Below are 12,669 nucleotides of genomic sequence, written 5' to 3' on the forward strand. Positions count from 1 at the left end.
GTGAATGTGACATCAAATATTAACCAACACAGGAGAATGTGGGGAATAAATTAGAACCGATAGATAGATAGATAGAATTCCTCAAGAGATCACATATATTTTGTAAACTGCCACAGATATTACTCATGAAACAAAATTAAATATTACAATTCAAATTTGTTATCTTGATTGTCAATACCATCACCATATGACATATTTTACAGCTGAAAACAAATTTCACAATTTCACAGGTTAATCCAGCAACGCCTGTAGAATGACATCCAAGTCTGAAGAACACATGATGAAGAATCCTGACAGCTGAGGATGAGATCATCAAATTGAACCATGAATTGTTCAAACCATAATCTTCAGTGTTCCTGGATCACTTCAACTTGTTGGTGAGCACACTGAATCTATATTAAAGGATAGTTCACCGAAATATTTAAATTGACTCATTATCTTCTCACCACTATGCCAATGGAGGGGTGGGTGAAGTGTGAGTCCACAAAACACTTTTGGAGTTTCAGGGGAAAAACTTTGTTGCAGCCAAATCTAATGCAATTGAAAAGAATGGTGACCGACAACATAAAAATAAACATGCATTGATAAAAAACGGTGTAAATGACACTTCAATTTGAATTTGAATGCCCGGGGCTTACAGACACTCGGATGACATCACAGGAGCAGTATGGAGGCTTTCTGAATTTACTTTTTCTGTGAACTATCCCTTTAAGGTTCTAGTCATATGTCTGAAGTGAAGCAGTAGCAGCAAAACCAATAGTGGTTTACCGGAGAATTTCTGATACAGGCAGAGCATCCACTCACAACTTCTGGGTTGTCTAGGGGCGCTCATGGAGCTGTAGCCCCAAAATGTAATACTTATGGAGTAAAAAACAAAATTCTGCTAATTTTCAACAAATGTAGATATGATTAAATTTGTGCCTTTTCAATCGTAGAGAAATACTTTTCTGTAAAAAAAAAAAAAATATTGGCAAATTGAAATGAACTGAATCACAATAAAAATCAATACAGTTAAACAGAGGACTGGGAGCACAGAGACTTCACATGTTTCCTGAGCTGTGAATTTGTCATTCAGACTTCAGTGTGTTCATGTGCTTTGACGGAAAACATAGACGCTCTGAGCAAAATGTGTTGTATATCTGTGTTTAGAGTATTTAAACAACAAACTGCCTATAGTTGTTACAATATTCATGATGAACAAAGAAAAAGAATCAGGTGTGACAGAAAAATAAATGATTGAACATGTATGACTGTCTGAAAAATGTCTGTATTGGATCACAAGTCTGGTGTTTGGTCCTGTGAGAGATGGACATGGTCCAACTTGAGGTGGCGTTCACATGCTTTTTCCCAGTTGGGACTATGAAGCAAAAGAAAACTTATATGTAGCACCTTTAAGTTTGGACTGGCATGGCCTTTATTTTTTAGAGTTTCCTAACTTAGCTATAGGAGCTGATTTTAGTGTTGGTAGGTTTTGTGAATACAGCCACTAGTTTTCCGTTAGTCCTCAAAGTTGGGGAAATGGTGCATTGAAGCATGTCACAGAAGAATTTAAACTTCTAAATAAGATGGTTTGAACAAAATAAGATATCTTAAGTAAAGATCGATTTGAGAATAGACTGTTTTCTCGTACTTCTTAAATGTAGCCCTTGAGATATAGCCTCTTGTCTCAGCCTCTCATTTTAAGATCTTAATATGCTTTCTGTGTCTCTTCACTAATCTTTATTTTTTTTAAATAATGAGATACTTGAGATAAAGTTAAGATCAAGGAGAAAGCTCAATCTGCAATGTGTCTCAGTGATTAAATTAAAGTCTAAAACTCTGGAGCAGGATCATTTGACTCATGTCAGGTTTTGTCTTGTCGTCATCTAGTTTTTTGGGGGGGTCTGGAGACTGAGGTCTGGCGACGGGTCTGGGCCAGGTACCACACTTTTCCATCCATTCTTGCCAGCTGCCCCTCTGGCACAATTTCTGAATACCCTTTGGTGATCATGTCGGTCACGAATGAGGTGTATTCTGCTTTGAATGACTGGTTCCTATTGAATTTCCTTTTCAGGCTTTGGAGCAGTTGCTCGGCAAGGCTCCGGTTATTGGGCAATGTGCCACAATCCTTTCTAAAAGGTAATTTGAGAGTGTAATGTCCTTCCATAATTTTGGTATATCATTTTGAGAAAATGTTTGTCTTCAATGGACATTTCCTTCACTTCCTCACACAAATTTTCACTGAAATCAGTGTTGTACTGAGCAATCAGCATCTCCTGCAGGTTATGCACTGAAATTCTGTTAACTGTATGAGAATGAATTACATTGCCAGTTTCTGTTCCTAATGGGCCATTCACTACCCATCCAAGCAATTTTTCATTGCATATGGGCCTTCTCCTTCACTGTTTATAATTTGCCAGGGCTCTATTGCTTTGGGGGCATTTGCGCCTATCAGCAAATCAATGCCTGCGTCACTAGTGGAAATTTTAACATCTTTAAGATAAAGCCACTTTGATAGATCCTTCTGGTTGGGTATGTGTAGCAGGCTCGTGCCACTGCGGGTTCCTCATCACAGACGATTCAAGTCAATGCTCGGTTCACTTCTTTTATTGCTTTTCCACACACATATACACATGCATATCTCAGTGTTCTTCGGCTGGGCTTTTCCGGGTTGCCTCCAGCTTCTCCTCGTGTGTGTGGGAGATCTCGTGTCCCAGCACGCTACTGCTGATAAAAGGGAGGAGAGATTCATTAGCCAACGCAGTACACCTGTACACAATCAGACTCTCTCCCTGGCACCAATCCTTGAGCCACCTGCCCACTCTCTCCCTCCTGCCACCAACACTAACCACCCCCCACTACCACAGTATGTTACACTTTGTTACAGGAATCTTTGCTCGCGTGTATGTCTCTGGCAGAGTTATGAATCTGTCATCATGAAGTCCACTCACTTCCAGTCCAGTGATAATATTAGTAGACATCGTTTTCTCCTGGCCCATTGTGCGTAGCATGATGCTTGTTCTTTTTCCTTGTACATTTAGTTGGTGCATTCATTTTTCTGTACAAAAGGTGGCAGAGCTGCCGGGGTCAAGAAATGCATATGTTTGCATAACTGTACTGCCTTTGTTTGATTTTACCTTTACAGCTACGATGGACATCAGACACTGTTCTTCACTGGCCCCAGTCTGACTGCATGTTTCTAGGGACACAAGGCCTGTGTTCTTCACCATGTTGAGCTCCTTGGCTGCTTCCTTATTTGTTTCCTGTTTTCCCAGTCCTGTGTTCTGCTCCACTTTTCCTATGTGCAGTACAGTGGGATGTGGCCTCTTGCAAATGGTGCATGACTGACGCTGGTGACAGTCCATGCTCACATGGACTGTTAAGAGACAAGCAAAACAGATACCTCTTTCTTTCAAGAATGTGATCTTGTGGGTGTGAAGTTTCTTTCTAAACCAAGAACAGCTCTCCAGTAGATGTTCTCCTGAGCAAAAGAGACAGAATGGGTTATGTTGTACAAGTGACACGCTATTCCTCTGTTTGGGAGAAGTGTGGATAATAGGGGTGAAAAGGTATACCGTAAAGCCAGGTGGTGACACCGCGAGATTTCTAAGCTCACGGTGACGGTAATTAATTAATTATTTTAATTTTACTCCACTTACACGAGTAGGGAACTCACAAATAAAACATTTCACTTCAGGTTCACATTAAGATCAGTGGTGGTCAGTCTCACTCAGTCACATTATAATCTAATTTTACAGCTGCAGCAGTAGATTGAAAAAGCGTTTCCTACCTGTGTGCTGCTCGAATGTATATTCCATTTAGCTCAGGGCAGGCTGCATGGGCAGCGTCTTTTAGTTGGTTCAGTGACAATCCAATCAAAAAGTTAGTTTTGGTAAACACACGCGAGACCCACATGATCCAGGAAGCTAGAAAACAGCATGGCTTGATTATGGCAGACTCCGAACCAGAGGCAGATTCACCCGCGGGCCCGGGTGACCCGGTGTCCCCTACTTCACCACCTCTTTATCCTCCGGCCAAGCGACTCCGTTCATTTGTTTGGGAGTTCTTTAGCTACCCAAAACAACCGGATGGATCCATAAAGGACGACAGAGAGCCGACTTGCAAACTATGCAACAGGAAAGTAGTTGCAAGATCGGCGAATACATCTAACATGACGTCCCATCTCCGCGAGCGGCATAAAAAAGAATACGCACAGCTTAAGTCCAAGCAGGTGAGATGGATCATTATAAATCCCACTGTAGGTGGGCCGGTCTACGATGTTTCATTCAAAGAGCACTGTTATTGTTGTTGTACGTCACTTTCATTCTCCGTGGAACGGCATGGTCTTGTTGTCTACAGATCTACAAGGCATCACTACGTCGCTTTGCAACGCTTTGCTCACTTGTAGATTAGTTGTTTGTTTGGCGCATGGCAGTGACGTCATGCGAAAGCGCAACCCGAATTTGATAGAGAGAGATTATGGTGGTTAACAGACACACACACACACACACACATTTTGCTTAAATAAAGCAATGTTTTTCTTCTAAGAATGATACTTGTCTGTTTTGTTGGTTATTTCACGGCCCCTAGTACCAAAAAAAATCTTAAAAAATAAAATACCGTCACCGTGAAATACCTTGGTATACTGTACTAACACCATTACATCCCTACATCTGAGACATCAGGTCCGGTGCCAAAGCAGGGGAATGGCCATAAGATATTGATTTTTATTTAATTTCTATCATTTATCATCTAACATTACTAAGTTGAGCCCAGTGTCCATGTGGCACTCACACTGATTTTCAGTGTGTATTGAATGTTATACTCACATGACATGGAGCAGTAGTTTGATGAATGTTTTGGTTTTTGTCTTCAAATTCAATAGAACTGTGTGTGGACGATTGTCCAGGAGCTAAGCCCCAACCAGCCTGACAGCGTGAGGCTGATTCTGAGGATGGTCCCAACACCAACCCACATCAGCAGCCCTTAACCCAAACCCTCACCCAGCTCCTCACCCTGCTCCTCACCCTTGTCCTCAACTGGCTCCTCACCAAGAACAGCTTTTCAGTAGATGTTCTCCTGAGCAAAACAGACAGAATGGGTTATGTTGTACAAGTGACACGCTATTCCTCTGTTTGGGAGAAGTGTGGATAACATCAAGGATGGTTCCAATACCAACCCAAATCAGCAGCCCTAAACCCAAACCCTCACCCGGATCCTCACCCTGCTCCTCATTCAGCTCCTCATCTAGCTCCTCATCTGGATCCTCATCCAGCTCCTGGATGTTTGTTTGATTTGCTTTCATATTGTGAAGCACTTTGGTCAACCCTTGGTTGTTTTAAGGTGCTATATAAATAAATGTTGATTGATTGATTGAAATCTAATCTCATAAATTGGTCAAATTTTAGAGACTTGAGAAATTGATGCACAAACATGTTTTGTGAGGCCACTGTGACCTTTGACCTTTTAACACCTAAGATCCAACCAGTCATTCTGTGAGTCTAAGTGAACATTTGTGCCATATTAAAAAAAAAATATTTTTCATCAAGCAGTTTTTAAGATCAACATTCATTCTTTTCACTTTCATAATTTCCAAAAGTGTACAAGAGCCAGCCTCAATAGATAAACAGGTTACAAGCTTACAAGGACACTGAGTCAATCATATTCCCCATTCCCTCCATACATCCCAAACACCCAGGTAGACAACACAACCTAAAAAAATAATAATGATACAATAATAATAATAATAATAATGAGCGACAAATATAAATAACTGCAAATTGCAAAAATGTATCTATAATTTATGTAGAATGCTCATAATGGCATTATGTCCATTATTTATCAACTCTAGAAATGTTTTCTAAGATAGTAATTGTGATCAAAGGTCTTGAAAGATATATCCACGGTTGTATTTCTCCAGATTAAATCTCTCTAATGGCAAAAATTCTGATATTTGATCCAAAAACAGCTTATAAATTGGAGGAGATTCATTTTTCCAAAGTAAAAGTATGCATTTATTTGCAAATTATGCTATCATAATCAAATATCTGCATTTTTTACATGCATTTTTTTATTATCTCATCTAAATGGACCAGGCATTTCATTAAAAAAAATATATAAACAAGGGTTAAAGTCAAATTCTATCTCCAAAACAGATTTGGTGAAAGAATGAATGTCTGTTTTGGTAGACTTTCAAAACAAATCAGCTCTGTTACGTTGTTTACATAATTGTGTAATACAGAAGCAGTCTATGCCACTAACAATGGGGATAGCCATCATATCATTGCTGTCCAAACCTGGGAACGATCATTTGGATGCCTTTGAGTTTGCAAAGAATACAATGAACAACAAAGGTAAACTTTCTCTCAGCTGAAAATTAAAACTAGAATGTAAAGGGACCATGTGTAAATACACTGATCACCTAACTGTCAGAAGGAGATGACATTCATTGCATCTGCTTAAGAGAAAGATAAACAGAGATAAAAAGGTTCTTCTTTATTAATCACCACATTAGAAATACAAAAAAAACAAAATTCAGATGAAAAAACATAACTCAAAGACAAACAGATATACACTGCCAGTTTTAACATAGCTCCAATATATATTTATTATATATTTTTATATTTAATTACAAGGTAAGAGGCAGATATTGTTCTTATATAGTACATTTTTTGGAGCAGAAAACACATTTGATTAAAATCATAATGTTTGAATGCAGCTGACTGGCTGTGTGTGTATCAGCAGGCCGGGGATTTAAAGCGACCTCTTCTGCGTGGTGGTGAATGTGTCTCTGTGATTTGAGCTTGTGGTGTGTGGTAGAGGCCTGGTGCTGGAGCTGCACACACACGTGTGTTATGTGTGTCTCTATGTGAGGTGTGTGTTCAGAACGTCAGTGTTCATGTCATGTTGTTGGTGAGCTGAGGTGTGAGAGGCCCGAGAGACTGAGGGGAGCCCAGGCCTCAGCTGCAGCTTTTCAGCACCACCCCTGCTGGACAGCGACAGCAGCTCCGCACCAGGACCTCCACACTGACTCCTCCGCACTGACTCCTTCACACTGACTCCTTCGCACTGACTCCTTCACACTGACTCCTCCTCACTGACTCCTTTACACTGACTCCTCCACACTGACTCCTTCGCATTGACTCCCCCGCACTGACTCCCCCGCACTGGCTCCTTCGCACTGACTCCTTCACACTGACTCCTCCGCACTGACTCCTTCACACTGGCTCCTTCACACTGACTCCTTCACACTGGCTCCTTCACACTGGCTCCTTCACACTGACTCCTCCACACTGACTGTGTGCAGTGCGTAAAACTTCCTTCTAGTAACTTAAAATATTTGATCAAACTTGATTCAAAGATAATCCATTATTCGAACAAAAATATTATCTAACCAATTAATCAAATCTGCAAGTATACTTTAACCTTTTAAAGTAAAGAGGCCTACTGCAACTTCAGGCTTTGTTTTCCTTTGTTCCTTTGAGGCCTGTTTCTTTGAGGCCTGTTCCCTTGTAGTTTTGTAAAATAAATAAATCAATGCCAAAAAAGCTTAAAGTGTACAAAGCAGCAGTGAGTCCTATCCTCAGCAAACAAAAGCAAGCACACACTCAAACAGCAAGGTCAAAAAGCTGTGCGGTTCCAGTCAGCCACACCTCCACCAGGTAACTCTCCTATTTATGGACTTTTGCAGAGGGCACAATAGCTCAGGGAAACATAAACAAAGCAGGCATTAGAATAACTTACTAAATAAATAGTGAAATGGCTCCTACATATATGTTGAATGATGATAAGTGAACAATGTGTATAAATGTTTGTGAGAGACACAGCTTTAATGAGCTGTTACTATGGAGACTGAACACACACTTTAAAACCAAAGTATTTTTTTAAATCTTCAGTCCTTTATAAGTTTGAGCTCAGGTTTAATGGCCCGCAAAATCAGTTGAATAATGCTATGTGAGTCATGTGACTTTTAGAATTTTACCTGAAAAGCAAGGATGACAGTATGTATTTGAAATTAATTCCAAATTGAATATTAACAGATCCAGCAACATTTTGGAAAAACTGTCCATACACATCTTTCATGTACTACGGAAGCATCTCCAACATGGGAAAGGTCAGTTTTAATTAGTTTTATCGTGTGTTGTTCTCCTACGCATTGTTTTTTCAGACTTTCAGGAGTTTTCATACTTACAAATGCTCAGGTTTTTTTCCTCATGCATCAGAACAATTTAGACCAACAGCTATTGATAAAAAATAATTATCAAATCAATCCATTGTTTGAAGTTGAAATGGTTTAAAGCTGATAGATTTGATTGAAACCACATTTTTAGATTTTCTTTTTAAAGCTTGTCTTTAAGATATGGATTCATGGAGCAGTGGTTTGATGACTGTTTTGGTTTTTGTCTTCAAATTCATTAGAACTGCGCGTGGACGATTGTCCAGGAGCCAAACCCCGACAGCCTGAGGCTGATTCTTAGGATGGTCACAACACCAACCCACATCAGCAGCCCTAACCCCAAACCCTCACCCTTGTCCTCAACTGGCTCCTCACCCTGCTCTTCACCCTTGTCCTCACCCTGCTCCTCACCCTTGTCCTCAACTGGCTCCTCACCCTCATCTGGCTCCAGCCATTTCAATGCAGACTGCCCCAGACCTAGAAAAAGAAAAAACACCCTGCCATCTGAGACATCAGGTTCGGTGCCAAAGAAGGTGAATGGCCATAAGATATAGATTTGTATTTAATTTCTATCATTTATCATCTAACATTACTAAGTTGAGCCCATTGTCCATGTGTCACTCACACTGATTTTCAGTGTGTATTGAATGTTATACTCACGTGACATGGAGCAGTAGTTTGATGAATGTTTTGATTTTTGTCTTCAAATTCAATAGAACTGTGTGAGGACGATTGTCGAGGAGCCAAACCCCAACTGGCCTGACAGTGTGAGGCGGATTCTGAGGATGGTCCCAACTCCAACCCAAATCAGCAGCCCTAAACCCAAACCCTCACCCAGCTCCTCACCCTTGTCCTCAACTGGCTCCTCACACTGCTCCTCACCCTGCTCCTCATCCTTGTCCTCAACTAGCTCCTCACCCTGCTCCTCACCCTGCTCCTCACCCTTGTCCTCAACTGGCTCCTCACCCTTGTCCTCAACTGGCTCCTCACCCTGCTCCTCACCCTTGTCCTCAACTGGCTCCTCACCGTTGTCCTCAACTGGCTCCTCACCCTCGTCTGGCTCCAGCCATTTCAATGCAGACTGCCCCAGACCTCGAAAAAGAAAAAACACCCTGCCATCGGAGACATCAGGTTCGGTGCCAAAGAAGGTGAATGGCCATAAGATATTGATTTTTATTTAATTTCTATAATTTATCATCTAACATTACTAAGTTGAGCCCAGTGTCCATGTGGCACTCACACTGATTTTCAGTGTGTATTGAATGTTATACTCACGTGACATGGAGCAGTAGTTTAATGAATGTTTTGGTTTTTGTCTTCAAATTCAATAGAACTGTGTGTGGACGATTGTCCAGGAGCCAAACCCCAACCAGCCTGACAGCGTGAGGCTGATTCTGAGGATGGTCCCAACACCAACCCACATCAGCAGCCCTTAACCCAAACCCTCACCCAGCTCCTCACCCTGCTCCTCACCCTTGTCCTCAACTGGCTCCTCACCAAGAACAGCTTTTCAGTAGATGTTCTCCTGAGCAAAACAGACAGAATGGGTTATGTTGTACAAGTGACACGCTATTCCTCTGTTTGGGAGAAGTGTGGATAACATCAATGGTTGCTGCATTGGTCGTGAAGCCTTTGTCATTGAATTTTGATTTCACAGATCTTCAGTGTATGGGTCTTAGACCTTGTGCTCTTGGTGAGGAATCTTGTATATCTACAAAGATAGGAACTTGTTTTTCAATAAACTCAACTAAGGTTCTGAATGTGGCTCTGCAGTTTGTAGTTTCTTGAAAATTGTATACAACAACTCTCCATCTCTCTCTCGACTTATAGGACAATTTACAGACTAACAATTTCAAATTAGAAGCCAGATTCAATTCATCCATGTAGGCAATTTCATTCATAGCATTCAAACAACCTCTGAGGTACAGAGCATATGATTTCAAGGTTTGGGAATCCTCAGATCCAATGGAGGGCCATGATAATGCCTTATTAATGTATGCACTGGAGACTTGATACTCATTTCCAAAGTGCTCTTGGAGCAATTCTTTGGCCCTTGCAAAGCCTAAATTTGCATCTAAGAAGTGACATGTCTTAACCAGCTCTCTGGACTGACCAGATGTATATTGTTCCAGATAGTACAATTTATCCTTTGCATGCTCAATTTTGCTCTCTATAATGTGTTCAAATGAACTGATAAATGATCTGTACTCAATTGGATCATTTTTAAATACCTTCATCTCCTTTCATGGCAAATTATGACTTGTCCTGTTGCTTTATCAATGATGCTGTGATGTCGTTTTGCCTCTGCAGGATGTCATAGAGCTGAGCAGTGTCTTGTTCTCCAGGAGGGGCCCTAGGTGCATCACCTTGAGGGTGTCGACCCCGTGATCTACACAGTGGTCTTGTTCGTACAATCTGTGATGGATTGCTTTTGTCTCGTGTCCACGTACCTGGGGAATTCGCGGTATTGTCCTGATTCGAGTAAAATCCTTGCAGAGGAAACATCACTATTGTATTATTTCTCCCCTATTTTCAGGGGCGTAACATTTTGGAGGCACCGCTGGGATTGCTGTTCAGATGTCCAGTGTCCAAGACCTGCCCACTGAATTCCGAGCTAGCGAAATCCCCCCACTACAACCCAGGCAGACTGCTGTGAGGAAAGTGTTGCTGTTCAAGGAGAGCCTGAAGCTGGTGGTTGAGTCCCCGTCACCTGAGGCCAGTTAGAGATCATTAGGGGACAGTAAAGACTTTCCAGTTCAGAGTCTACTCCTACACAGTTATTGTCCTGCACTGTCGATATGACAACCATGGAAGAGCTACAGGAACAGGTAGTAGGAATGTTGCACACCCTGACCAGACAGTTTACTGGAAATATGTGACTTTCTCCACATATCAGGCCAACAAAGAGCAGGGGTTAAAGGAAAACCCTACATATCATTGGTGACTCATATCATGAAGTATCTTGACAGAGAGGAACTAGCAGAGCTAGAAGATGATGGCATGTCTGAGTTACTGCTACTGAAAGACAAAGTTGCCAATATGATTTATGGTATCAGTAGTGAAACAGCACAAACTGAGTATGATGTGGATGTCTGTCCAGGAGCCAAACCCCAACCGGTCTGACAGCGTGAGGCGGATTCTGAGGATGGTCCCAACACCAACCCACATCAGCAGCCCTAAACCCAAACTCTCACCCGGCTCCTCACCCTTGTCCTCAACTGGCTCCTCACCCTCGTCTGACTCCAGCCATTTCAATGCAGACTGCCCCAGACCTAGAAAAAGAAAAAACACCTGCCATCTGAGACATCAGGTCACTGCATGACCAGTTTGTCAGCCGTTACAGAGTCAACATCCGGTCCAAGAAGTGGTGGCCAGGCTTCAGCTGGGCCCTGAACACTGCGATGGTGAACAGCTGGTGCTATTGCAGGTACACAAGGCTGTATGTTATTTAGCTATATCACAATTGAGTTTGTGATGTTTGACTCGAGGTCATCGCTAGTGTTCTTCGGTCGACAAGAGCAACAGTGATGATATCCAGACCAACATCACAAACTCAAGTGTGATATTGCTTTTACAGAACATTCTACCTTTGGGGCATGACACTGTAGAAAGGAAGATATTGATGATTCATCAATAGCATCATATGCAAACAAAAACATGGCACATTCATACATCTAACATGCTTGTTTTGTCATTCATTTAGGTCCTGGAAAAGCAGGCAGAAGGATCTCCTCTCCTTCCAGAGGCTGGTAGCCCAGACCCTCCTCCTGCGCCATGGAACAAAGCCAAGTAGGCAGGGCAGAAGATCTTCAATGGCGGTGGCGATAACTGATGCCACCAGGTTTGATAGTTTCAACCACTGGCCCTGCAACACTGGTAGCAGGTACAAGCGATGCAAGAACTGTGGCGGATGCACATCATTGGAAAGTGTGATGTGCCACGATATGTGGAGTGCTTCAAGAAGTACCACACTGAGTAGAACATGCATTAAAGATGATGGAATGTATGGGAAGAAATATTATATATATATATATATATATATGTGTGTGTGTGTGTGTTTTTAGAGGTTCTAAGAAAAAACTGTTTGTTGATGTTTTGAGTATACAAAAATTGAGAATAAAGAAACCAGTTAAAATTGTTTGTTGTTTTGAATTTTATACAGGGGGAGCCTGAGTCTCCACCCTTTTGTTATTATTTATTATGACTATATTATTATTATTATTTATCTATTATTATTAGATGACATTTGACCTAGTGACTGTTGCCAGTCATAAAAATGCTATTTTCTTCAGAATAAAGTACAAAATGGAAAAAAATAAATACATAACATGATTCAGAGGGCCTCAAGTGATAAAATGATATGCCTTACAACTCTGAAAAAAATCTGGGCACAAACGGGTTAATGCCACTCGTGAGTACTAACAAGGCTGCACCTGGAACTATGAGTCATATGGACTGAGTGAGCATGAGGCAAACAGCACTGAATATCAACAGCAACATTGAAAGTAAAGTTG

The 12,669-nt window shown here is 41.4% G+C and overlaps 1 protein-coding gene across 1 annotated transcript; it reads left to right on the forward strand.

Annotated features, from left to right (window-relative positions):
• Window positions 1–6,288: 6,288 nt before the first annotated feature.
• LOC109624306 (putative uncharacterized protein DDB_G0290521) lies at window positions 6,289–9,915 on the forward strand. The gene is made up of 5 exons (XM_069527978.1): window positions 6,289–7,640; window positions 8,019–8,092; window positions 8,398–8,688; window positions 8,872–9,303; window positions 9,487–9,915. The coding sequence occupies exons 2-5, from the start codon at window positions 8,060–8,062 to the stop codon at window positions 9,589–9,591; spliced, it is 861 nt and encodes a 286-aa protein (XP_069384079.1). The 5' UTR covers window positions 6,289–7,640; window positions 8,019–8,059; the 3' UTR covers window positions 9,592–9,915.
• Window positions 9,916–12,669: the final 2,754 nt, after the last annotated feature.

Source organism: Paralichthys olivaceus, chromosome 7, assembly GCF_024713975.1.
Source record: "Paralichthys olivaceus isolate ysfri-2021 chromosome 7, ASM2471397v2, whole genome shotgun sequence".
In the NCBI taxonomy this organism is placed as follows: domain Eukaryota; kingdom Metazoa; phylum Chordata; class Actinopteri; order Pleuronectiformes; family Paralichthyidae; genus Paralichthys; species Paralichthys olivaceus.